Source organism: Mustela erminea, chromosome 16, assembly GCF_009829155.1.
Source record: "Mustela erminea isolate mMusErm1 chromosome 16, mMusErm1.Pri, whole genome shotgun sequence".
Classification (NCBI taxonomy): Eukaryota; Metazoa; Chordata; class Mammalia; order Carnivora; family Mustelidae; genus Mustela; species Mustela erminea.
The window spans coordinates 68559861-68587566 of NC_045629.1; the positions used below are offsets into that span (position 1 = coordinate 68559861).

The 27706-nt window shown below is 44.9% G+C and overlaps 2 protein-coding genes across 8 annotated transcripts in view; one reads left to right on the plus strand and one right to left on the minus strand.

Moving 5' to 3' along the window:
* Nucleotides 1–3267, minus strand: part of ATAD2 (ATPase family AAA domain containing 2) — a 72467-nt gene extending 69200 nt beyond the window's left edge. Inside the window, exon 1 of one of the 2 annotated variants that reach the window (XM_032315631.1) lies at nucleotides 2702–3267. In XM_032315631.1, coding sequence (XP_032171522.1) covers nucleotides 2702–2869 — 168 coding nt within the window. In that variant the 5' untranslated portion in view covers nucleotides 2870–3267. The remainder of the gene's footprint in view (nucleotides 1–2701) is intronic. The other variant, XM_032315633.1, reaches the window with a different exon arrangement.
* Nucleotides 3268–13719: 10452 nt separating this feature from the next.
* Nucleotides 13720–27706, plus strand: part of WDYHV1 (WDYHV motif containing 1) — a 33498-nt gene continuing 19511 nt past the window's right edge. For 2 of the 6 annotated variants that reach the window (XR_004279497.1, XR_004279498.1), the window contains exons 1-5: nucleotides 13724–13986; nucleotides 18955–19054; nucleotides 20258–20308; nucleotides 24558–24706; nucleotides 25600–25724. Coding sequence is in view for 4 of the 6 variants with exons in the window: in XM_032315634.1 (XP_032171525.1) it covers nucleotides 13898–13986; nucleotides 18955–19054; nucleotides 20258–20308; nucleotides 24558–24706; nucleotides 25600–25724 (514 nt within the window). In the remaining 2 variants the exon portion in view is untranslated. Of the gene's footprint in view, nucleotides 13987–18954; nucleotides 19055–20257; nucleotides 20309–24557; nucleotides 24707–25599; nucleotides 25725–27706 lie in introns of all 6 variants that reach the window. The other 4 variants (XM_032315634.1, XM_032315636.1, XM_032315637.1 and 1 more) reach the window with 4 other exon arrangements.

The window sequence follows — 27706 nt, forward strand, 5'->3', positions numbered from 1 at the left end:
CCTGGGATCCAGTCCCACATCGGGCTCCCTATTCGGCAGGAAGCCTGTTTCTCCCTCTCCTGCTCCCCTTGCTTGTGTTTCCTCTCCTGCTGTCTCTCTCTCTCTGTCAAACAAATAAATAAAATCTTAAAAAAAAGTCAAAATGTAGAGGGTAAATTAGGAACGAATCGTGCAGATATTCAGGGGAAGAGTATTCTCAACACAGGGGAGAACCAGTACAAAGGCCCTGGTATTCAAGAAGCAGCTCGACCAATACAACGGGAATAGACAAGGTTTTGAAAAAGGCAAAAATGGAAGAGGATGTCATCATGAAGAGAAAGGGGTGTAGGGCTACTCCCAAACTTTTCAACTTTCACTCTTCGAGGTTTTTTGAGCAGAGGAATGATCAACTTTCTAACTTTTATAAAGATCACTCTGGGGGCGCCTGGGTGGCTCAGTGGGTTAAAGCCTCTGCCTTCAGCTCAGGTCACGGTCTCAGGGTCCTGGGATCGAGCCCCACATCGCTCTGTCCTGCTTGGCTGGGAGCCAGCTCCCCCCACACCTGCCCCACGTCTCTACCTACGAGTGAACTCTGTCAGTCAAATAAATAAATAATTTTTTAAAATCTTAAAAAAAAAAAAATCACTCTGTAAGCTATACTGAGAACAGACAGTTGTGGAAGGCGATCATTATATACAAGGGTGGAAAACCAGGAGGCCAGTCAAAAATCCCTTTTAACAACCTAGGGAAGAGATAATGGCTTGGACCAACATGGCAACAACAGAGGATCTGAGAAGTGGTCAGATTCCATATATACTTTGAAAGTAGAACCAAAAGAATTTCTCTCTCTCTCTTTTTTTTTTTTAATAAACATATATTTTTATCCCCAGGGGTACAGGTCTGTGAATCGCCAGGTTTACACACTTCACAGCACTCACCAAAGCACATACCCTCCCCAATGTCCATAGAACCAAAAGAATTTCTTAATATGAAATGAGAGCTGGGTCAGGACAACTCTCAGGTTTTTGGCCGGAAGAACTGGAAAGTTCTTCTTTCTTTCTTTTCTTTCTTTTTCTTTTCTTTTCTTTCTTTCTTCCAGAAAACTGGGCATTCAAATTAACAGTGGTCTTAGTTGCTGACAATGACTGAGTCCTAACTATATGCCAAGTGTTCAGGTAATCTCCTTAAATGCATGATCACATTTAATCCTCGCTATAAATGTGGTATCACCTTTTTTAACAAGTGGAGATTATTGGTAAGCTGAGATTCAAAACAGTTGTTTTAAGCGCCTATATTACATACTGCTCAATACATCATTACAGTCATAGGATCTAGAACTGTACATAAGATAACATTCAATAAATATTTATTGAAATAATCAGATTTTCTGAACATACGTTAGTAAGTCAAGGGACCCCAGTACACTGCAGAAGTGTCTGGCCTCCTCAGATCTCAATCTCAACATGTGATCGAGAAATGACCCTGAAAATCAGGAAATTTTTTTTTTCAATTCAGCATCACAACTGCAGAGATGAAACATACTTTTTCACTCCCTTCAGGAGAGGAGCAACCAGTACAGCTGATCTTCAGAGGATACTGACAACTAATTTCATATACTGATCACTCTCCTAACTATGCTTTGTAACGCTCTTTCTCCCTTGGCCTCTCATTCTGACTTGCCACTTCCTAACCCTCTCTCCGGTCCTGTTTTTCTCAGCCCTTTGCCTACCCTCCCTCAGAGAGAACTAGACTACTTCCTGCTGCCTTGACTTTTCTAGTGCTGCTTCCTCAACTTCTCCAGCCTTTTGTTAACGGGGTCTCCTCCACCTGCGCCTCTTTCAGCAGCTGCCAGAGAGAGGTGGAGGGAGGGACTCTCCCTCCCGGCCTTACCTCTGTAATCAAAGATCCAATCTGTACTGCAGACCTAGAAAGAGAAGCAACTCTTTCAAGACTTCACTGCTCCACCCCCTTGGAAACATCCCCTATAGACATTGTTTATAACTGCAGCATGATATAATAAAGAAAGGTTTTGGAAGCAGAGGATCCAAGTTCCAATTTTAGATCTACCCGTCACTGGTTACTTTGAGTCCATTTTTTCGCCTGTAACATAGATATCATAACTATCCATTCTTATGGAGCTGTTTAACGAGGCTTAAGTGAAGCAGCTGTACGCGAAATGTTGGTCTCCATCGCTCCACATTATGCAACCTGGTACTATTCACGGCTATCTTATATCCGAACCTCTCTGGATCACAAATGAAGGTCAGGAAACCTCAATTACAATCTTTCCATTCCCGGGGCCCCTAAAACATCTATCCTGCATCCGGCAGGGAGTCAGGAAACGTGTGCTGCGCTCAACAGATGCGAACCTAGGGCAGGGGCCCGGGCGCTAGGTTGGGGAGGTGTGTGAGATGGGGGTGGGGCGACTCCACAAACCAAGATTCCGGAGGGCTTCGGTTTCCTCTTGCGTGAAATGGGGTAGTAACGAACTGCCTAGCCCTCTTCCAGACTGCCCGATCTCTTGCCCTGACCCACACCCCTTGGGGCTCCGATGTTCGGAAGCCTTCCATTTTACTTGTCCTCGACAACACTCCTCCCAGCCCCCTCCCCCCACCAACTGCCACCCGGACCGCGCCGCCCACCCCCGGGCCCCACCCGGCCAACCGGCCGCGGGCAGTCCTACAGGCCCTGCCCGAGGGGCCCGCCCCAGGCCGGTACTCACGCCCGCGGCGGCCGCGGTGACCGCGGACTGTTCAGCGACTCGGGCCGAACGGAGCCGCCTCCGGCCGATCTGCTCCAGGCTGAGGAACTCGTTGGACAGGTCCAGAGGGTCCGTGGCCGAAGAGGCGGAGTGGCTGTGCAGCTCCAGACTGCTGCGGAGGACCACCATCTTCCCTGTCTCTTCGCCCGGCGTCCGCGGCGGGAGATGGGTCCCAGTCTGACCGGCAGCCGCTCGGGCTCTTCCGCGCTCCGAATTCTGGCGCCACTAGCTCCGCGCCAGCGGCCGCAGCGCGCGCACCCGGAATCCCTCCGCCGCCTGTCCCGCCCACGCCGCGTCCCTGCAACTGCCGGCTTGAAACTTTTCGCCCTTCTGCCGGGCGAAGGACTTCGGGTTGAAGTTGAGGAGGGCCTGCACCGACAGTGACCAGTACCTGAGCGGACCGTGGCGGGAGAACGCTGACTTCTTTTTCTTATATAGTTCCGGCTCGCTGAACTCGGCGGAGGGAGATGACGGGTAGCGGAGAGAGGTCCCGTTTGGAATTTTGGCGCGTGGCTGTCGGGGTGGGGGGTGGGGAGCAGGGAGGCTCCTGCCTGCTCTGATTGGCTAGCGAGGGCCTGCCGGCTCCGCCCAGCCCCGCCCCCCACCTGCCGTCAGCTTCCCGCCACGCAGGTTTCAAAAGCAAAATGCTGAGTCTTTGACTCAAACAATTTACCTATCAAAAGAAAACTGAAAGAGATCTGAAAATGACCCTGCAGAGTACTGTAGTTAAGGGCGCAGGTTCTGTACCCATCACTGCCCTATCCGTGTGTATGATCTTGAGCAAATTACTCACCTTTCCCCGTCTTAATTTCCTCAACTGTAAATTAACTGTAATAATAGTAATAATAATCCGAATACCAAGACTCTAAGATATAATACCTTAGAACCATGTCTGCACCTAGTAAGAGCTCAATAAATGTTTGCTACTGTTAAAGAATTACAGAAAACAGCTTCTCTAAGATACAGCAATTACTCAACTACTTTGAAATAGACAGCATGCTGAATGATCAGAATGTGAGACGAGTTCTCCTGAAGCTGAAATAAGTTTTATTGATTTGGATAACTACATTTCCTTAATTTGACATTTATCAAATATTTATTGAGCATCTATTATGTGCCAGGTAGTATTCTCAACACTGGGGATACAGCAGTGAATAAGTACGAAAGTGCCCTTATGGACTTCAATTCTTGCCGAAGGCAAGAGAAAATAAATGAAATAAATGTTTATTATCATAAATGCTGAAGAGAAATATAAAGCAGGGAGGGGGAGAAGGAAGCCTTCAGTTTTAGAGAGGATGACTAGGGAAGGTTTCTCAGGTAAGTGTAAGCAAAGACCTAAAGAAGTTAGGTTATTTTGGGTAAGAAAGATGCAAGCAGAGGAAAAGGGAGGACAGGGAGGCTAATGAAACTAAAGAGGAAAGAGCCTCCAGGAGTAGATCTTGCAGGGCTGTGGGCCTCAGCTTTAAGGTTTTCTGTTTAAAATTTTTTTTAATTCACTTAATTAACATATAATGTACTATTAGTTTCAGAGGTAGTTTATTGAGTCATTAGTTACAAGTCATGCCCAGTGCTCATTAATTGCCTTCCTGAATGCCCATTATCCAGTTACCCCATCCCCCCATTCGCCTCCCCTCCAGCCACCCTGTTTCCTATAGTTAAGTCTCTGATGGTTTGTCTCCCTCTCTGACTTCATCCCTTTCCTTATGATCCTCTGTTTTGTTTCTTAAATTCCACATGTGAGTGAAATTATATGATAACTGTCTTTCTCTGATTTATTTATTTCACTTAGCATAATCCCCTCTAGTTCCATCCAGGCTATTGCAAATGGTTAAGATTTCCTTCTTTTTGATGGCTGAATAATATTCCGTTATTCATTTATGAAATATTTCTTTTTTTTTTTTTAAGATTTTATTTATTTATTTGACAGACAGAGATCACAAGTAGGCAGAGAAGCAGGCAGAGGGAGAGAGAGGAGGAAGCAGGCTCCCTGCTGAGCAGAGAGCCCGATGTGGGACTCGATCCCAGGACGCGAGATCATGACCTGAGCCGAAGGCAGCGGCTTAACCCACTGAGCCACCCAGGCGTTCCAGGGTAGCTCTATTTTTAACTTTTTGAGGAACCACTGTACTGTTTTTCGGAGGGGATGTACCAGCTTACATTCTCACCAGCAGTGTAATAGGGTTCCCCTTTGTCTTCATCCACATTTGTTGTTTCCAGACTTGTTAATTTCAGCCATTCTATTTTTTATTACAACTGAGGTGAAAAGACGTTACAGCGTTTTGAATACAGGATTGATTTTTTTCTGACTTCTTCAAAGAATCCCTCTGGCTGCTGCATGGAGAACACAATATTTGGGTTTATATATACACTAAAAAAATATTTTTATCTGAACTTCAATTTTACTGGGTATCTTGCAGTTTTATTTGCTAAATTTGGCAACCCTAGTTAGAAAGCCACTGCAGTTTTTCAGACAAGAGACGATGGTGACACGGGCCAGTGTTAGATCAGTGGAGGAAATAAATGGGTTAAATTCTGGATGTGTTTGGAAGAAAGAACCAAGTGAATTTGCTGATTAATTGGATTTAGGTGGGAGAGAAAGCGAGGCATCAAGGATGACTCTAATTTATTTTATTTTTTGGCTTGAGCAAATGGAAATGGACACTACATTAACTAGGATGGAAAAGGTTATGGCTACAGCAAATTTGGAGAAAATGTCAGGAATTCTCTTGATGCACATTTAAGACACACAATTTTTGTATATATGTTCTGTACTTGAAATTTGGCCTTTTAAAAAGTTTTCAAACATGTTATGCAGCATAATACTTACCGCAGTGTTATTTATAATATCAAAAAAACTGAAAACAGGGGAGCCTGGGTGGCTCAGCGGGTTAAGCCTCTGCCTTCAACTTGGGTCATGATCTCAGGGTCCTGGAATCGAGCCCTGCATCAGGCTCTCTGCTCAACGGGGAACCTACTTCCCCCCTCTCTCTGCCTGCCTCTCTGCCTACTTGTGATTTCTCTGTCAAATAAATAAATAAAACCTTTAAAAAAAACCTGCAAACAACTCGAATGTCCCTGAGTGATACTTCACTTAAGAAGGATACTATATACGGGTGCCTGGCTGGCTCATCGACCGAGCATGCAACTCTTGATCTCACTTTGAGTCCCATGTTGGGTGTAGAGATTACTTAAAAAAATAAACTCTTGGGACGCCTGGGTGGCTCAGTTGGTTAAGCAGCTGCCTTCGGCTCAGGTCATGATCCCAGCGTCCTGGGATTGAGTCCCACATCGGGCTCCTTGCTCCGCAGGGAGACTGCTTCTCCCTCTGACTCTGCCTGCCACTCTGTCTGCCTGTGCTCGCTCTCTCTCCCTCTCTCTCTCTGATAAATAAATAAAATCTTAAAAAAAAACAAACTCTTAAAAGAAGGATGCTATACAGTCATTAAAGATTACGATGTAACTCTGTGTTAAGTGTATTAAAAAATGGGCTTAATGCATGGTAACTTGTTAAACTACAAAGAAGTAAGTATCATACTGTTCCATCTTTGTTTTGAAAAAGTACATGTGTATACTTGCATTGTAAAAAAAAAACAGAATAAACTATAACAAAATATTAATGTTTAATTTCTGGGTTGTAATACTATAGTTGTGTTGTTTCTTTGTACTTCTCTCAATTTTTCTGATTTTTTTTGCATTAAATATGTGTCATGTTTACAATAGAAAAAAAAAAGCTTTAAGGTGATTGTTTACCTAATATAAGTGGAAGAGGAAAGAACAATATGTAGGGTAGCATAGTCTACCCTTATGATATGTGCACTTTTCTTTTGCACGTTATACGTCAAAAAAGTTATAAAAAGAACTTCTACGCAGAAAATGCATATGCATTTGAGATTTTGTTAGATATTACCAGACTGACCTCCATAGAAGTTGTAGTAGTCATTTTAGTTCTTTTAAAATAAGACATAGAAATTTTAGAACACCAAGAGACAGAGTCAGCCAAAGGGTTTTCTTTGTCCCTTTATTTTCTCTCCAACAATATTAAGAATAACCACACTGACTTCAGCCTTTGGTTGGTATAATGGGTTGAAATGTGTACCCCGAAGGGATATGTTCAAGTCCCAAACTCTGACACCTGAAATAACCTTATTTGGAAACAGGGTCTTTGCAGGTATAATTAAGGACTTTGAAATCATCCTGGATTTATGGTAGATCCTAAACGCAATGACTGGCGTCCATATAAGAAAAGGGAGAGGGGTGTTTGATGCATAAGGAGATACAGAGAAGAAGGGAATGTGAAGATGAAGGCAGAAATTGGAATGATGCCTCTCTAAGCCAATGAATGTCAAGGACTGCTGGCAACTTCTAGAAGCTAGGAGAGAGATCCAGAACAGACTCACTCAGAACCTCTAGAAGGAATCAACCCTGCTGACACCTTGATTTCAGACTTCTGAATTTATTCTGACAGTAAATTCCTAGGTTTTCTTTCTCTCTTTTTTATTTTTAAAGTCACTTAGTTTGCAATAATTTTTACAGCAGCCTTAGGAAACTTACGAGTTGGTGTGGAATTGATCTTTAGCAGGTATTTCTTTCCTTTTAGTTTTAGCCATCGTACATACGAATTACTCGATTTAGGATAAAAGGGGTAGTGGAAACTGAGGTTCTTTCCCATTGCCCCAGACTGCTTACAGAGAGGATCAAGTGCTTTTACCTCACATGTGACAGAAAAGAGGGCTGAGGTTAAGAGCTAAGCATAATTCCATTACCTCATTTGAAATGAGGTTATAGGTGGGTCCCCGTCTGTTCTTTGGTAACACGGTTAGAAAGTAAACATCAACTTGGACAGGGATTTCTTTCAGGAATGTTGTAAATGTAACCTTAAATACAATAGCTAATCTCATTGATTTCTGTCCAAAGGAAAAAACCATTTGTCACATGGAAGTTGGAGAGGTCATAGTTGCCACTTGTCATTTTTTAATTACTCTGAATTTAAACAGACATGTCTCCTCTTTGAGAGATTTTCTTTTCCACTGGGTTTGGTTTAGGCAGGGTCCTACCTCCTTTGATGGAAATCCTGTAGGGACAGACTTCATTTCCCTGTTAACCTGGTAACCAGGGCTCAGGCACATGATCTCAGCTTCGTCAGTGGACTAAGTCATTGCCCCTGAAGGAGTGACCCAAAGACACAGGTGCAGATTATTCGTGGAGGCAGCAGCAGATGGTATACAGAGTTGGTGACATTAATGGTGGCATTCTAGCCAGCTGATTCTTGGAATCTGGAGAATTAGATCAGTGGGACTAGGTTGTGCTTCCTTCCTCTCCTCCAAGCCCTGTCCAAACTTCCTATCCTTCAGTAAATTTGATTTCCTGGTTAAGTTAGCCAGAGATGGTTTCAGTTGTTTGCAACCAGACAGAATTCTGCCCGGTATAGAGGCCTTCAGGTCAGAGGGTAAGTTTTACTGGCGGTTTCCTAGAATGGACATTGACAAAAAGAACATCAGGAGGCCATGTGAGACAGATACCCCTTTCAGATCAGGACGGAGGGCTGGGAGAGAGGGTATGTGGGCACAGGAAGTGAGCTGGGAAGAGATGCCATCATTTTGTGATGTGGTTTTCAGACTTTCCCTCTTTATCAGCCTCCCCTGAATTTACTTCAATTCCTCAGTTTTCCCATGTAAGGTATGGTACACAGCCCCCAGTCTAACACCACAGATAAGGGCTGGCCCACACAGAGGGCCCTGGGACTACTGCCTCCCTCCCACCCCATTCAATGTAAGATGAGTGATAACATTATTATATTCCAATCCAGCCCAGCTCCTCACCTTTAATGGCAAGGTGCTCCCCCACTTCCCCACCCCTGCCAGCTCCCATTGTATATTGCTATCTTAGCACTTTATATAGAAATTATCCCTTTAGGTGTGCCTGGGTGGCTCATTTGAGCGTCTTGACTCTTGATTTCAACTCGGGTCATGACCTTAGGGTCCTGGCATCGAGTCCTACATTGGCCTCCAGGCTCCCTCTGCCCTTCCCCCACACTCATATGCTCTCTATCTCTCTCTCTCTTTCAAATAAATAAATAAATAAATCTTTAAAAAAAAAAGTTATCCCCTTAACACAGGGAAGTAAATGCAACTCAAAATAATAATGGGAATAATAGGGTTTTGTTTTTTTTTTGGCCTGTTTGTTTTTTAATAAGAATACTCAATGTGATATTGAGATATAGTCCCATTTCTTTTTTTTAAAATATTTTATTTATTTATTTGACAGAGATCACAAGTCGGCAGAGAGGCAGGCAGAGAGAGGAGAAAGCAGGCTCCCCACAGAGCAGAGAGCCCAATGTGGGGCTCGATCCCAGGATCCTGGGACCATGACCTGAGCCGAAGGCAGAAGCTTTAACCCACTGAGCCACCCAGGCGCCCCGGTATAGTCCCATTTCTTAAAAGCAATATAGCAATATGTATCGAGAGACCTGGAAAATACTTAAAACCACTGGCCCAGGAATTCCACTTCTAGGACTCCACCCTAACATAATAATCAGTGACATGGGCCAAGATTTACATACAGAAATGTTAATCGTGGCTTTATTTATAATAGTAGGATCTGAAAACCAAATCTACAAAAGTAGGGGAAAAGTTAAGGGAACAATAGTCTGGCCATGCAGTTCTTTATAGTAATGTTGATAAATTTGATTTTTAAGAATTTTTTTTATTTAAAAAAATTTATTAGAAAGTAATACAGTTAACCCTTGAATAACATGGAGCTTAGGGGCACTAAGATCCATGCTGTGAAAAACCTGCATATAACTTTTGGCTCCCCCAAAATAGAACTATTAAAGTTTTGGTTTTTTTTTAAGATTTTTATTTATTTGTTTGACAGAGAGAGACACAGTGAGAGAGGGAACACAAGCAGGGGGAGGGGGAGAGTGGGAGGCGGAAGCAGACTTCCCACTGTGCAGGGGGCTCGATCCCAGGACCTTGGGAACACGACCTGAGCCGAAGGCAGACACTTAATGACTGAGCCCCCCAAGTGCCCCTCGAAAAACATAACTATTAATAGCCTAGTATAGACCGGACGCTTTAATGATAACATAAATAGTCAATTAACACTTATTTTGTATGTTATATGTATTATATACCATATTCTTACAATAAAATAAAATAGAGAAAAGAAAATGTTAAGAAAATCGTAAAAGAAAATAGATTTACAGAACTAAACTGTAAAGACTGCATATAAGTGGACCCGTGCAGTTCAAACCTATGCTGTTCAAGGGTCCACTGTACATGTAAAAAAGTCAGGCAGTACAGAAACGTTAAAAGTAAAGGTACAAGTTGCTCTGTGAGATTGCTAGGAGGAAAAAGGAGTTTTCTCTTTCCATTGGGGTTGCCAAGCCTGGAAAATATGAATATGGGGCTGCCGGCGGCCCTCCTCCCCACAGCAGGAAGTGAAGTCACCTGGGGATGAAGCCAAGCCCTGAGAAGCAGTCTGAGAGCTGGGGAGAAAGAAGGTGGGGAAGAGGGCTCTGCTTCCGGTCCCTTGAGACCGCGGTATCTGCAGCTTGTCTTTTGACTCTGAGAGCCACTTCAGCGTCCTTCCCATTAAAGGAGCTAATAAACAGCCTTTCTGCCTTGACTTCTAACTGAATGAGTCATGACTAATACTGGGCCAGCTGCTTTGTTGGAATCAAATTATAGTGCTTGTGCGATAATTCTATTCTAATGATCAATTAATTCTTCCAACAACATGAAATGAGGTCCATGCAGCATGAAATGGGTTTGGTAAACCACTAAAGGCCCCTAAATAATCCCCTTTCTTCACGGTCACAAATCATCCTGGGAATAGGCATCTGGTTCACAGAATACAGTGTCTGGAACACTTATTTTTTCTTTTTATGAAACTTAGGACAGCAAGTATTCGTATTTAGTCTTATGTCATCTCCTCCATCAGTCTTTCTCCAAGACCCAGAGTTAAAGGCTTTGGGGGTCATAATCTACAGCATTTTCAATATGCTGGGATAGAACTCATCTGGGTCTAAAGATTTTTAACCCGTTTAAGGCAAATTGGTGCTTTCTTCTGCTGCACCTATCTTGGCTTTAATTTGCTCTCACTGCTGTTTCTTTTATTCTTTACAGCCTGAGGATCATCTTCTTTGATAGAGAAAAGAGAAAACACCATCAAAATAGACATTGGGCATTTGTTTCTTTCAGTTATATGGTCCCTTACTACATATCAGCTGGTCCCAAGCGACAGGATTATCTCTTTCTTTTTCCTTCTAGCTTTTAATATTGAGTGTTAAAAATACCTCTTCCCCCATTAAAAAAAAAAAAAAACCCTTTTGTGGTTAAACCTCAGTGTATAATGTGCTGCCTACTTCTTGATCTCCCCTTTCACATCTGTGGTCCTCTTTTATACTTTCCTTTGTTCTGTGACCTTTCTATAAACCCCAACCCTTTAACATCCTGATTTCACTGGGTTTGGGGTTCTTTGAGTGTACTCTTATTTCTTCTTCAACCAGCTCTTTGGAGTTTATAGGTCAGAATCTGTTTCTAAGCATTAGAACTTTATTCCTCTGAAACCATATACCTTTTTATAGTCTCTACTATGAAATCACATGCATATAAAAACACAATTTTTTTTTGTTAAAAAATTCCTACTTATGAGAAAGTTTGAAGCATAAAGAAAGTATGTTATGGCAGAGATTGCTGGCTCTTCTCCACCCCCATCTCTGTTGTTTGCCCAGCAACTTCAGACCACCTCCAGACTGGGTAAACCAGTGAACTCTGAAATCGGGTAGGCAACCCATGCCTACTGCAAGTGGGTGCAAACTTTCAAATTTGTCCTTGAGTACTTGTCCTTAGCCCTAGGTAACATATAGAGTTTCCTTATTTCTTTGGTTATACTTTTATTGGAGTTTTTTTTTTTTTAAGATTTTATTTGAGAGAGAGAATGAGATAAGGGAGCACGAGCGGGGCACCTGGTTGTTTCAGTGGGTTAAGCCTCTGCCTTCGGCTCAGGTCATGATCTCAGGGTCCTGGGATTGAGCCCCGCATAGGGCTCTGCTCAGTGGGGAGCCTGCTTCCCCCACACCCCTGCCTGCCTCTCTGCCTACTTGTGCTCTCTGTCAAATAAATAAATAAAATCTTTAAAAAAAGAGAGAGAGAGAGCATGAGAGGGGAGAGGTCAGAGGGAGAAGCAAACTCTCCACAAAGCGGGGAGCCTGATGCGGGACTCGATCCTGGCATTCCAAGATCATGACCTGAGTGGAAGGCAGTTGCCCAACCAAGTGGGCCACACAGCCACCCCTACTGGAGTTAATTCTTGGCATTCTACTTCCCTTTAGCAAGGTAGAGAAGGGGGCAAAGGAGAGCAATCCCCAACAGTGGCATGGGGATGCCTTAGGAGCCTGGGAGCCAGCTGGAGTAGAAGGCTCTCAGAATGCCTAGACGGGAATGGTTGGGGTTGAGAGAGGAAGGGGAGGCTTGGTGAGGGAATGACTGCTCAGTGTAGGATTCTGGGGGCCACAGATAACTGTGCGCAGGCCATTGAAGGGCCTGTCAAAGAAGTGTGGGCAGGTGGCTGCCTGCCGGCCTCACAGGACTCTGGCTTCTGGGTTACGAGGGCTGCAGGAAGCTTATTGCCAAACCAAAACTGTACAGTCACAGAGGAATCGGATTTGAGCCTGTGACTGGGGCAGACCCCACTAGCTGTTCTCAGGACCACCCTCTCAACTTTTGCACTGCCCCAGAAACTGCAGGAAGCTTCTTCTTCCAGCACACTTTACTGAGAAGGCTTAACTCGGTGCCCACTTTGAAAAGGAGAAATGCATAAAGGAACTCCGTTATTTATCACAGAGCCTATATTGAAGTGTGTGTCAGAGCTGAGAGGCAATAATTGATAATACATTGACGACACAAGGACTGATGCTTGAAGTCTTTAGGATTTGAGGAGGTGCTTTCAAACCCCCGACTGCAGATGGCCTATAAACCAACTAAGAATTTCAGTTTTTATAATGGGAAGTACCCTGATCAGTTATGTAGGTTCATTACAAATATAAAGCAGTTCAGAAGGCTAATAAGTATGAAGTCAAAGTCCTTCATATCATTCATTCGTCAGAGATAAACAGTTTTAATTATTTGGTTCCCTCCTCCCAGACTGCTGGCAAATAAATACATGACTAACACAAAATGGATGCCGTGCGGATTCTTCTTGAACTTTGAAAAACTTACTCTACCAAGGAATCACTCTATCTTTCTGAGTCGACACACACAAATCTATAAAGACATGTTACAACACGGTGAGATTTGGGGTTGCTATCCCTCTCTAAAACCGCCTCATGCCCCTTTCCCCCCGGGTCCCCGCGGGCTCGAGGATAAAACTGCTAAAGCTTCGTTTTTCACATACAAGATTCTCTCATTTCACTTGCACAAGTCGAGTCTTCCGCGTCCCGTCTGGGTCCTCCACAGCCATCAACCCCTAGCCCGGCTTTGAAGAGGGTCTCAGGCGCCTCCAGGAGACTACCGAAGCGCCGTTCAGGGTCGGGCGGTTTACCAACTCCAAGCGCTCTCCAGCTTCCTTCAAGCCACCTGCGGACGACCTCTGACCTCCGCACTCTGACCCTATCCACGCGGTCACGGTCGCCCAGAGCGTGCCCGGGCCCCGCCCCAGCAGACCCGAGCTCCGCCGGCACGGCCCCGTACTGGCTCCACCCACCTGTCCGGGCCCCGCCTACCCGGAATCGTTCAAGCCCCCTTGTCCCAAGCTCCGCCCACTGGGAGCCCTCACGGCTCACCGCTACCCCACCCCCAAATCTCCGGGATCGGCCCACTTAGCCCTGGCTCCGCCCTCCCGGAACCTGCTCCGCTCTTCCCGCCCGGGCTCCGCCCACCGGAATCTGCGAAACCCGCGCAGTCTTTGGCTCCATCCACCCGGAACTTGCGCCTCCCTCCCGGGCTCCGCGCGCCCGGAACCTGCGTCGCTCGCTCCTCCCAGACTCCGCCTACCCCGTCCCTGGCTCCACCACCCGGGAACTGCACCAGCTGCCCCGGGCTCCGCCCCGAGGACCTGTGCGGCCCGCCGAACGCCGGCTCCTCCCCCGAAGCCTGCCCGCGGGACTCGTCCAGTCGCTTAGCCTCAGGCTCCTGCCCTGGCCCAAGCCAGCCAGCCATGGAGGGGGATGTGCCCGCCGCTGCAGCCGCCCGCTACCAGCCGGCCAGCCCCCCGCGGGACGCCTGTGTCTACAACAGCTGCTACTGGTGAGGGGGCGCGGGTGCAGCCCCCCGCATCTCCCTGGCGCACTAGGTCTCGGCGTCGCCGCCAGGCCCCGCCTCCTCTCGGCCCCTCCGTGGGGGCGCTTTGGGCTTCGACTGGCGGGTTTTCCCGCTTGGGGGATGAGGGAGCGGGAATGGCAGCCCTGGTCTCTGGAGTGGAGCGTAGGCATTTGGAGAAGGGGAGGTGCGGAATTCCCACGAATGGTAGGGTCGGTGCTGCATTACTGATGCCCGGCGCTTTTCGCTTGGACATTTCTCAGCAGATCTCAGTGCTTGGGGGCCAGGAGGGGGAGGCAGAGGGGGAACGCGGTGAAGCTTTGCAGATTACTTTGCTGAAGCCTTTGTGGTTTCACACTGGTGGGAAGGTCGTTTTAATTTTGGAAGAGAATGGAGGAACGGAGATTTTGCGGTAACTTTCCCAAGGTCATCAGCTAACAGCGACCAGGAATCCAGTTCAGGCCTTCTGGTGCCAGAAACCATGATCTGAACCACCGTGTTGTTATTGTCATACCCATTACATTTACGTAGAACTTGCTGTTTGCCAAACATTGTTCTGATTCGCTCGTGTAAGCTAATTCATTTGAGCCCCACAATTACCCTACCAGGTAGGTACTTTTGTTATCCCCGTTTTTAAAGATGAGAACGCTGAAGCACAGAGGGGTGCAACTAACTTGCCTAAGGCCACATATGTGAATGAAGAAATGGGGATTTACCTGTAGAGTTGGCTCTGGAGTCACACACATTACCCCTGTAGCAGGCCACCTGTGTGGCTGAATCACCCCTCCTACCTTAGTCTCTTTTACTCCCACACCTGAGTAATGACTTCTTCCCCAGCCTCCGGTTGCAAAAGAAACATCAGGCCCATCTAAAACTACCTTTTCCTCCTTTAGCTGGTCATCAAACCAGTGTCACCAAGAAGTTAACATTTGTTCAGCTCTGACTACATGTCAAGGCCAGTGTCAAGTGTTTTCATCCATGACTGGGAGATAGGTTCTATCATTAACCTAGTTTTACTAATGAAAAGAGGGAAGCAGGGAGAGGCTGTGTCCCAAGATCAAACATCTAGCAAGAGATGATGCAGAAATTGGAACTTCCATAGCGCAGGAGTCTATGTTCTTAATGACTACACTTTATTTCTGCCTTACCTCTCACCTAAATTTCTTTAGTTCTTGTTTATAGTGGCCATTCATTGTTTTATTTATTCATTAGATAAATGTTTATGAGGCACTTGGACTGTAATGCACAGCTGTAGGGATTTTGGGATATAGTGCAGGGTCGACACATTTCCCAGTAAGATCTCATGGTTCCTATGTTTTGGTTCAGGGAAAGCAGGCAAAACCAAGTAAACCATGTTTGGTGTTAAATACTATGAGAAAATAAAGCAAGGTAAAGGATGGTGAGTCACTATTTCATCATGGATATTTAAGGAATTGAGGCATTGTTGATAAAGTGGTATTTATGCAGAGATCTGAAGAAAAAAAGGGTGGGAGCTTTGTGGATATTGGAGGAACATCATTCTGGATAGGGGAGCACTGGTGCAAAGACTCAGAAGGAAGCGTGCGGGAGTTCCAGGAACAAGGGTGCTGGCACAGCTAGAGTGCAGTCATCTGGTGGAAGAATGGTAGGGAATGGACGTCTCTTCAATAGATGGTCTCCTTTAAGTTCCTTCAGCCATGGACCAGGCCCTCCTTGGCTGGCAGGGGCCTGTTCTAGTCCTTTCTTAGAGGCCTTTGCCCCAGTCTCTCCTATCCCCTCAGGTCCTGAACCTTAGCTGGCTTCACACTGCTGAAAGCTGTTCTAAATTCTGATGAGCCCTAGAATCACCTGGGAGCTTTATAAAGCCAGCAGATCTTAGGGTCCCACTCCAAAGAGTCTGGAGGTGTGGACGGTACCGTGGAGGAGTCTTAGGCTCATCCAGTGATCACACTTTAAGGAATACAGTTGAGGAGTCTTAGGCTTGTCCATTGGTCACACTTTCAGGAATACAGTCATAGACCGTAAACTCTGTCTCCTGAGCATAGCAAGTCATTTCAGATCTGGTCACCGTGTGTTTTTCCAGTCTCATTTCGAACCTGCCTTCTACGCTGTAACCCAGGGTTTCTCAGCTATAGATCTTTTTTGACATTTTGAGCATGCTAATGTGGTGGGGGGCTCTCCGGGTATTGTAGGGCATGTAGCCGCATCCCTGCCCCCTACTCACTAGATGCCTGTAGCATCCTCACCCAATTTGTGACAACCAAAAATGTCACCATATAGCGCCAAATGTTCCCTGGGGGACAAAGTCGCCTTTAGTTGAGAACCAGTATTCAACCCTGTCCTAACCTATCAGGTAGGCACACCTTACTACACTTGCCCTCACAGCTTCATATGATGTGAAATAAATGCCTCCTGTCTGCTGCTTTCAGCTTCTGTCAGTTGTTACCTGTTCAGAACCAGCTGAATGATAACAGCAGTAACCAGTATTTCTGTGTGGCATAGGTGGTTTGCAGGGCACGTCTGATTCTATTGTAATTGTTTTGTACTCCTCTGATGTTGGTTGAGCACCTGCTGTGTGTCAGGGATCCTTCCCTTCTGCATGCTTCTCTGACCTCAGCCCATCAGCAGGAACCCTTGCGGAATCTTGACCTGAATGCTGCTTTGTTAGTCTTTCTGCTACAAAATAATCAACCAGTAGGTTGGAACATAATTATTATAATCTTCCCCCTCCCTCATTTTATTTTTTTATTTTATTGTATTTTCCCCCCCTCCCTCATTTTAAAGAGGTTCTAGAACACACACCAAATCTGGGTCCTTTTTATTCCCAGCAGTAACTCCCTGCATTTCTAAGACTAAACCCCCCATCTCCTTTTTAGGCATGGAGCCCAGCATAGGGCTTGAACTCTGGATCCTGAGATCAAGACCTACGCTGGGATCAAGAGTTGGATGCTTAACTGAGTCACCCTGGTGCCCCAAGGCCCCCTTTTTTAAACATCAAATGTTTCTTGAGATCCTTCTAATGATATTAATTGTACTCTTGAAAAAAAATTGATAAAAAAGGATTACAGATTCAGTAACTCCTCTGTTTAAAATTTTTTTTCTCTTTGTAACATTCATACACACTTGAAAAATAATAGACTAACTTTATCCATTCACTTATGTATTCAGCTATGCCACAGTACTTGTGGTACACACGGATTCTCAGACCGTTCTTGGTAACTCTTTGCTCATCCTTGGGACTGGGGGAGGGGGAACAAACCAGGAGAAACCACTGACCTCTACCTCCTCTATCTTCCCGTGTCCCTCAAAATTAATGACTCTCTCTTCTATGCATCTTTTATGACCTTCTATGATGCTTGCTTATTTATGGATCTGTGTGTCTCCTCTCATTGTCTGTGAGCTCTCATTTATCATTACATCCTTCAAGCACTTAGCATAGTGCTTTTCTATCACAGGCTCTTGAAGAGGTCTGTGATCAACTCCAGAATGTCTACAGGCTGGACAGACAAGTGTCTTCTGATAACTTCGTCTTAGAACATCCAGATTTTGGGGCGCCTGGGTGACTCAGTCAGTTAAGTATCTGCCTTCGGCTCAGGTCATGATCTCCAGGTCCTGGAATCCAGCCCTGCATCCAGCCTGCTTCTCCCTCTCTCTTTGCCTGCAGCTTTCCCTGCTTGTGTTCTCTCTCTCTCAAATAAATAAATCTTTTTAAAAAAAAAGAACATCCAGGTTTAAAAAAAAATTTAGCTAACACATATTTTGTATCATAATGAAACAATTCCTTTTTGTTACTCCCTACTGCATATCCAATGGAAGTCGTCAGTCACAGTCTTCTGTTACTACCTCTACCGCTACTTTTTCTGTACGATTTCTTAGGTATTTTAGAGATCATAGGAAAAAAATACACTTTGCTTCAGTACTTTTAAGTGTACTCGTATGGGACATTTAGGCAGGTAGACAAGGTCAAAACCGTGCATTGAAAGTGTGTCTCCATAAACTGGTGGTAGTTCTTAGTGCCGGGCGCGCCTTACTTCATTTTCAGGTAACGTGGTTTAGATGTTTGGAAATTAGGCTTTGGCAGATTGAGTCGAGTATGAGTAGTGTTGCTGTGGCTCATTTTGAATGAAGGTTCAGTGGTGGCTCATCAGAAAAAGATAAGAACCCCGAGGCTGAGCAATGACTATGCCTGTGTGGGAGTGTGCCTCTGGCCTCCAGGGTAGCTGGGTTTGATGCACTGGGCATTGCTTTACTTAGGTGGTTCTGACTACTGCTTTACATATCTAAAGGCCTGTCATAGAGAAAAGGAGATTGATCTGGGGCAGAAGTATAGGAAGATGGATTTCAGTTCAGCCTGAGAAAGGACTTCCTAAAAATCAGGACCTCTTGTATCAGAGGGATGCAGGGAATCCTACTCACAGAGTCTCCCTCCGAAAGAATTCCTTGGCATATCATGTAACTGTCCCCTGGTCCTTTCCAGCCAGAAGCCCTCCTCCCCAACACAGTCATATTGCCCCTTTGCTAAGGGGAGCAGTGAACCGATATTAACTAAGATTTATCAAGCTTTTACAATACGGTATGATTATATCCATTTTACACATGAGAAAAGCAGATATGCACTTAAAGATGTTCAGAGCTTCTTACCTCGTAAGTGGCTGAGTTGGAATTCCAGCTGTATCTCAAGTCCCTGGATCCAAAGCTTGTGGAGTATTGATGTCGCATATTATCAGCTATAAAATGCCTCCCTGTGCGAGCACTGCTGGGGAAGGTAGCAAGCACTCTGGAGAAAGGTCGGCACACGGTATGAATTGGGTCACACCTTGTTGGGGGATGTTTTAGAGGAGGGTCATGCATCCGTCAGTTATTGGATGAGGTGGTGTTTAAAGTCTCTTCCAACATTTTTATGTCTTCATAGTCTTCTGTTCAAGTTTGAAAGACCCATTGCTTAATTGTATTGATTAAACTGTTATTTTATTTCAGTGAAGAAAATATTTGGAAGCTCTGTGAATACATCAAAAACCATGACCAGTATCCTTTAGAAGAGTGTTATGCTGTCTTCATATCTAATGAGAGGAAGATGGTAAGTGGTGAGTGATTGTAGAAAGAGAACAAGAGATTTAGGGTGACAATAGGAACTAAATATAGTATGGGTCACACTGCCCCAAAATGTGCTTTATAAAATACAGGAACATTTTAGAGTTTATTTATGAATGAGATTATGAGATATTCCCCCCCCCCCCCCCCCCCCCCCCCCCGTTTTCAGGGCATGGTCAAGTTAGAAAAGTTTAGTCCCTTATTTGTAGGTCAAGAAATAGATGATGGTATGCACAAATTAAGTCCCTTCTCTTTAGGTATGAAGTTAGAGCTTTTTAAATTGCTTGGGCTAGAGCCACATTCTTTCAGGTTTGAAGTAAAGATGTTTTTGTCTCTGAAGTTTATTTATTTATTTCTCAAAAGATTTTATTTATTTATTTGACAGAGAGAGATCACAAGTAGGCAGAGACGCAGGCAGAGAGAGAGAGAGGAGGAAGCAGGCTCCCTGCTGAGCAGAGAGCCTGATGCGGGACTCGATCCCAGGACCCTGAGATCATGACCTGAGCCGAAGGCAGTGGCTTAACCCACTGAGCCACCCAGGCGCCCTGTCTCTGAAGTTTAAATAGAATTATGGTAAACAGACATGAAGTATTAAAAAAGCAAGCCCTTAAAAAAAAGTAACTATTAAGAAAGCAAGCCCTTAGAAAAAGTAAGCCATTAATATTTTATAAAGCATTTAAAAATATTTAAAGATTTATATTTTTAAGTAATCCTTACACCCATTGCGGGGCTTGAACTCACAACCCTGAGATCAAGAATCACACATGCCTACCAAAGGAACCATCCTGGCACCCCCCCCCCCCCCCCCCGGGAAGCACTTTTGTAAACATCATCTCATTTGATGCTAATGGAAACACAGTAAAGTAGGCAGGGTTCAGACAACTATCTCCATTTTATAGATGAGGAAATAGAGGCTCAGGGAGGTCCCACAAATAATGTGGGAAAGCAAGACTTGAACCTGCCAGGCCTTCTGATTCCTTTTTAGGTCTCTTTCTACTCTCCAAAGAACATCAGATCATTAATTTTTGCATTTTCATTATTAAGAACACTTGGAAGGATTTAGATTTCTTCATTCACCTTGATAGTTGATTGCTTAGAAATATTTTATATTTTATTTACCTGTTACTTTAAAGAATTTAGTAGTGGTGTAACTGAAGTCGTGGCTTACAAAATTGATTATATTTTGTAGATACCTATTTGGAAACAACAGGCAAGACCTGGAGATGGACCCGTGATCTGGGTAAGATGGTCAATACAGAGAACTTCTGGTGCGTTAGTTCTTGTAATTCCCATGCGGTCTCTGTGTTTTGGTAAAGCAGAAATGATGGCGCAGTAGAGAAAGGCTGTGATAATTATTGATAATTGACCTCTTGGGAATAGATTTTATTTTGTCTAAGGTAGTACTTACAGATATGTTTTTATTTAATTTTATTATTCTAGGAAAGACTTTATTTTTTTAATTATTATTTTTTTCTTTTAGTGAGCTCTACACCCAGTGTGGGTCTTGAACTCACGACCCAGAATCAAGAGTTACATGCTCTACAGACTGATCCAGCCAGGCGCCCCATATAGGAAAGATTTTAAATAGCTGATGTGGCAGATGTGTTTGTGATCTAGGCTGTTACCCATTTAACCTACTGGAAGGAACTTTGGCCATATCTGGTCCAGCTGCACATTCGATTATCTGGATATCATGTTAAAAGTATAGGTTTCTGACTTAGTTGGTATAGAGAAGGGTTCAGGAGGTACTGTTCTTTGTAGACTCCTGAGTCACCATGACTAACATTTGAAAAACCCGGATCTACTCCAGCTCTTCTGTTTTTCAGGTGAAGAAACAAGCCTATGGGGGCCTGGGTGGCTCAGTGGGTTAAGTCTCTGTCTTCGGCTCAGGTCATAATCTTAGGGTCCTGGGATTGAGCCCCGCATCGAGCTCTCTGCTCAGGCAGGGAGCCTGCTCCCCCTGCCCCTGCCTACCTGTGATCTCTGTCAAATAAATAAATAAAATCTTTAAAAACAAAACAAAACAAAACAACAAGCCCAGAAGATAGAGTGAGAAGCTCAAAGTTATCTAGCTGATCCTTTCCAGTACACATCTATGTGTCGCCTTAACCTGTCCCTCTGAAGAATTGTTTATGCTAATAACATGAAGATAAAGTAAAAGAAAAACTCCATTTGTGATAATGTAACAAGCATCTTATTTCTGATACTTATTTAAAATAAGTTATCATTTGAATTGGTTTCATTCGTTTATTTAACCTATATTTAAATAGACTAAAATCCCTGGTCTCACAGAGCACACGTTCTTGCTTCCTTTACCAGCAGGTGTTTTGCTATGCTAATATTTTTTTTTTCTTTTTAGATTTTATTTATTTATTTGTCAGAGAGAGAGAGAGAGAGCGAGCGAGCACAGGCAGACAGAGTGGCAGAGGGAGAAGCAGGCTCCCTGCAGAACAAGGAGCCCGATGTGAGACTCGATCCCAGGACGCTGGGATCATGACCTGAGCCGAAGGCAGCCGCTTAACGAACTGAGCCACCCAGGCGTCCCTTGCTATGCTAATATTAAAGCCCAAATACAGTTTTGGGGTTAAGTCCCAGTCCTCCCAGTGGTGGCCCTATGAACTGGACATGTTATTTACCTTCTTTCTTCAGTGTCTTCCTCTGGCCAGTAGTGTTGCGAGTCTTTTTTTAAAATTTTTTATTTTTTAAGATTTTATTTATTTATTTGATGGACAGAGATCACAAGTAGGCAGAGGCAGGCAGAGAGAGAGGGGGAAGCAGATTCCCTGCTGAGTAGAGATCCTGATTTGGGGCTCGATTCCAGGGACCCTGGGATCATGACCTGAGCCAAAGGCATTAACCCACTGAGCCACTCAGGTGTACCTCGTGTTTCGAGTCTTAAGTGAGATAATGTGTGAGAGACATTGTCCTGGTACCTGGTACCGTGTCTGGTTCTGGTGCTTAAGCCTTTCTTCATAGCAACAATAGCTACGTAAGCCTTGTTGCAGACTGTTCACATGCCCTAGAAGTCATCCTGTGGCCGAGCCACTCAGCTGACTTTGAGTCATGGTCTGTCTTCTTGGTTTAGAGAAACTTGCAGGGAAAGGACCTGTGATTATGTCCCTCTTACACAGCGTCTCATGGCAGCCCAGAATAACTCCTGTTATGGTAAGGCCTCCCACACCCGCCGGCAAATGTATCTTTGCCTCACTGCTGTCCTGTTGTAGGAAATGGGTACCCTGAGTGGAGAGAGACACCCAGTCCCAAGAAGCTGATCGCCTTCTAGGTGGGTTTCCCTCCCCCTAGTCCAGCTTGGTTTTGTCCTGGCATCTGGGTAGGCGCTGAACCCCACTTTGAGAGTGAGGCTGCCGCTGGGTCCGTAAGTTAAGGATAACTCCCCATCTGTGCTATAAAGGCCACTTGGAGTTGAGGCCTACCTTCTCTTCCCTTAATTGCCCCAGCAACAGTCTGTGGTAAACACTACGCTTATCTCCAGTTTATAAAAGAGGAAGCTCAGGCTGGAAGGGGCGGGCCGGAGGTTTGACCTGAGGGCCCTCACCTGGAGCCCCTTGCTCTTTGCCGCCGCCCCACTGTCCGCAGCGCTTGACAGATTCCCCCTTTCTGCTCCTCGAGCTCCTGGAGGGTCAGGACTTTCCTTTCTCATCTTTGCATCTTTATTTCAGTTACACAGTTTCTCACAAACAATAGAGAGGTGTATTTCAAAGCCACTGGAATAGGAGTAGAGGATGTCAAGCGGAAACAGATTTTGGATAAGGCAGGGACTGGCTGTGGTAGGAAGTGGGAGACTCCTGGAGAGAGAGCCAGCCCGCCGGGGATGGCAGTGGGGAGATAGGAGGAAAGCTTGCTGCGGAAGGACAGGACTAGTACGGACACAGCCAGTGGAAGGGGGCCGCTCTTCCATTATTTATCTGGAGGGTAGCGTGCATTAAGGGGAGTGCAGGGCGTAAGCATCCATTTCTGTGGCTGTTGCTGCCTTATGAAGATAGCATCGGAGCCAGCGCCGGCTCTTTCGGCTTTGATGGCAGAGCATTTCCAGTCTTAATTAATCACCTTCCCCCCATCATAGGGTCGATGAACAATGTCCGAGAAAGTGCTCTGTAAGCCCTGAAGTCCTGGAAATAGAAGGTGGTGGTACTAATGCCACACTCATGTGACTGAGCCTTTCATCTCCCAGTCCTGGGAGGCGCTTTCAGAACTACCTCCCACCCCCACCCCCAATGGCCCTTCCAGCCGGTAGCTGGTGCTGGGCAGTGCCCAGCGTCGGGGACTCAGTGATGCCTCACAGCTGAGTCGCACAGGAGAAGTTGTCTTCATCTTTTCTCCTTAATGGCTACAGATGGGGGTTGGTGGATTTAACAACAACATTTTAAAGTTCTTTCACATTCCAAGCAATCCCCTTGGTTAATACTTTGGAGGATATCCTTGCACAGCTTTTCAAATTCTGTATTCATATGCATGCCTGTGTACTTTGGAATGCACGTGTGTCTTTATACACACATAGCTTTTATTTATTTTTATTTTTATTTTTTTAAACAATTTCTTTCTGTCTTTATTTTTTTTTTTTTTAAAGATTTTATTCATTTATTTGACAGAGATCACAAATAGGCAGAGAGGCAGGCAGAGAGAGGGGGAACCAGGCTCCTCGCTGAGCAGAGAGCCTGATTCGGGGCTCGATCCCAGGACACTGAGATCATGACCAGAGCTGAAGGCAGAGCATTAACCCACTGAACCACCCAGGTGCCCCCACACATAGCTTTTAAAAAAATAATATATAGTACACATTTTGCAATTTTTTGCATTTTGTAACATACCCATTTTTCCATTTTCTACATAAATTTGCCAAATTTTTTTTTTTATGCACCTGCATTGTGGTTTATTTCTCTCGTGTTGGGCTTTTGGTTGTTTCTGAATTTTCACTATTGTAAACAGTGCTACAGAGATTTTCTTTGTATATATAGACCTTTACATGCGTATGGCCATTTTTTTCTATAGGATGGGTTCCTAGAGATAAAATTGTTAGGCCAAAGAGTATATAGTTAATGTATATGAACAGTTCCACTACTTATTTAAGTGTTCCCTGTCACTGGACATTTAGTCCTTTTTTAGGGCTTTGTGTTTGCTTTGTTTTGTTTTGCTGTTTTAGGAAGGGTTGTACTGGTCTTGTATTCATTTTTTTTTTCTTTTTAAAGATTTTATTTATTTATTTGACAGAGAGAGACCACAAGTAGGCAGAGAGGCAGGCAGAGAGAGAGGAGGAAGCAGGCTCCCCGCTGAGCAGAGAGCCGGATGTGGGGCTTGATCCCAGGACCCTGAGACCGTGACCTGAGCCGAAGGCAGAGGCTTTAACCCACTGAGCCGCCCAGGCATCCCTTTTGTATTCATTGTTAATGATTATATATGCATTATTACTGTGACGATGGAATTCACCATCACGAAGTACCTTGGTTAACTTCAGCAACGTTTACTTCTAGGATTACCATGTTGTCCTGCTTCATGTTTCAAGTGGAGGACAGAGCTTCATTTATGATCTTGACACTGTGCTGCCATTTCCCTGTCCTTTTGACACTTACGTGGAAGATGCCTTTAAGTCTGACGAGGACATTCATCCACAGTTCAGAAGGTGAGGAGATTCAGGATGGATTTACCTTCTTTCTGAAGTTAGACCTTGACAGTCGTACGGAAAGTTTGTGTGAGGATATGTGTATGTGATTTTCTGGGGTTTTTTTTTGGCATTTGTTTTGCAAAGATCACTTGACTTGGCATCACCATTGAGTTGATACTTGAAAATGATGTGTGCTATACAGAAGATTCAAAGTGTTTTGAAGTTTTAGAAGTTGTCCAGCATAGGGGGGGTGCCTGGGTGGCTCAGTGGGTTTAAGCTTCTGCCTTTGGCTCAGGTCATGATCCCAGGGTCCTGGGATCGAGCCACGCATTGGGCTCTTTGCTTAGCGGGGAGCCTGCTTCTTCCCCCCTGCTGCCCCCCGCCCAACTCTCTGCCTACTTGTGATCTCCGTCAAATAAATAAATAAAATCTTAAAAAAAAAAAAAAGAAATGTAGATTTAAAAGTTGTCCAACATATAAAAGGTTGACATTCTTTAAAAAAATGGGTGTGATGAGATCCCAAACATTTTCTGAAAGCCATTTTGGGGATTTCTCTCATCCACGTGTGGGTGGATGGGTGGCTGTATGGGGTGTGGCCTTAATGACGAGAAAATTGAGAGGTCTGTGACAGCAGCACCTGAACTAATGTTGCCCTTTATTCCTAATACACAATCGAGTAAATAAAGGCCCCCAGACATATTTTTGTGCCTGTGTAGTTTTGGATTTCAGTTGATCCTTTCTCATGGTTTCTTTAACACGTGATAAAACTACATAGATATTCTGTATTACTGATCATACAAAAATGCCTGGGTACTTCTATGTGTGTCATAGATAATGAGTCTGTATAAAAATCGACTAGGAATTTCGCCGTGAAACCTTCCTAATGTATACGAACGTTGCTTTATCTGCAGGAAATTTAGAGTGATCCGTGCAGATTCGTATTTGAAGAACTTTGCTTCTGACCGATCTCACATGAAAGATTCCAGTGGGAACTGGAGGGAACCTCCTCCTTCGTACCCCTGCATTGAAACTGGAGGTGAGCCAGAGGTGCCTTCTCCTGGAGGTTTCTGACCACCGTGCAGATCAGCATTGCCCCTTAACCAGGGACAAAAATTGTGTGTTATTCTTTGTACGACACTCCCTGAGTTGTAAGAAGGTCAGAGGGGGCACAGATGTGTGTGTTTATTAGGTTCAGGAGTTGAGGCCCAGAGAGCAGGACTGGAAAGTGTATGAGCTCGTGCAGAGGGGAGGTGCTCAGAAGCAGAACCACGAGACTTGCACACCGCCTTGCACACCGCTAGCGTGTTGGGTGTGCCTACTGCCAGGACACTGGGCTTCAGGAGGTCTGCGTGCTTGGGTCCTTTAACAGTGGGACAAGTAGCATCTTGCCGTGGTGGGGTTTCACGTTAAGGCGAAAGTCCCTAGGCATCCTTGTGTTATGTGAAATATCATTTTCCTGGCTCTGTGATAAAATCTGCATTAGAAGAAAGTGAGCTGGCAGGTTTTATTGTACCACTCATCACATTTATGTGCTTTTAGGCAGCAGTCCAATTAATAATTTTCTGAGAGTTAAGTAGATAAAGAGTTCTTCGCCCTATTACTATTGTTTGCCATTCACAGGAGCTTGAAACGTTATTGATGTTTGTACGTGATTTGCAACATTTGCCATTTCTGGGTGAAGTCATCCGGTCCCAGGGATGAGACCTTCTGTGTGTAGGTTGCTCTCTAAGCTATACAACACGCCAGAAAAATAGGACAGTGGCGTCCGGAGTTGAGCAAGGGAGAAAGTAAATCTGTTTGTTGAACTTGAACACTGAAAGAGGATTCAAATGGATTTTTGAGGCTCTCTGTGAAAAGCTCTCTCATGATTTTAAACATTTATACTGGAATTGCTTTTGGGTCTGCCAACCTGCTTACTAGCCTCAGCGTTAGACTGGGACAGCTCCTAGGTTAGGAGGGGGGTGTCATAGATCGTCCTTTTAGTCTCAGGCAAGCTGCCGTATACGGTGTGGCCTGGGACAGCATGCCTTCTGCCACTGCACCCCCCCACCCCCTCCCCCGCGCTTTTCTCTTCAGACTTGAGCCCCCAAGGCAGAGCCTAGCACGTAGCAAGCATTCAGTAAACACCAGCCTGTCAGCTCAGATCCTCTCTGAGTCACTCCTTTCAGTTTTGATGACTACTGCCCAGTAGATGCTATTTTGTGTCGGGCTTTGGTGCCGGCCGCTTTACATAGAATTTCCCCCACAGCTCAGGCAGGCTTTATTTTCCACGTTTGGTGGATGCACAAAGTGAGGGCCATGGAGATTACGCCCTTTGCCTCGGGTGCACAGCCAGGCAGGATGAGCGGGCGGCCTGGTGCAGGCGGTTTCTGCCTTGCGTGTGCTTAGTTCATCAGGGACCTCCTGAACTTGAGATTGAAACTGAAAGGAGTCTGCTCTGAAGTGTGGGGCGAACATACGAGTTTCCCACATCCGAATGTGACCACACTGTAACGTCCTCTCATGTGGTGAACTCAGTACTTCAAATCCTGTGTTTTTCAAAGGATTATATTTGAGGTTAGGATAAGGGAGAATTACTTTTAGCTAATTAGTAGTGTTTTATTAAAAAAAAAGAAGGTTAAAAAAGAAAAAAAAGGTTCAAGGAAAATATTGAACCTTGATGCGTGTTTCAGGTACTTGAATAGCACTTCCCTGCGTGCCCCGCACTCTGTGGTGGGATTGACTCTTAGGGCTTGAATTGAGTGTATTTGGTATGTTGACTGTTAGGATTATATGATTAATAATTTTGGTGGCCATATGTCTGCAAGACCACTTTTCGGTTCAGCATTTAGTGTCCCCCCCCCCCCGCACCTCGGGGCCATGGGAAGGAAACAAATTTATAATCGTATCACCTTGTGCTGAAGAGTCAGTTCCAGCATGGGTCACTGACGGCTCAGTTTTCAAAGACATTTCCTAAGTCTTGGGCTGAGCTGTAGAGCACACCAAATTTCCCCCTCTCTTTTCTGAGTCCTTTCCTGC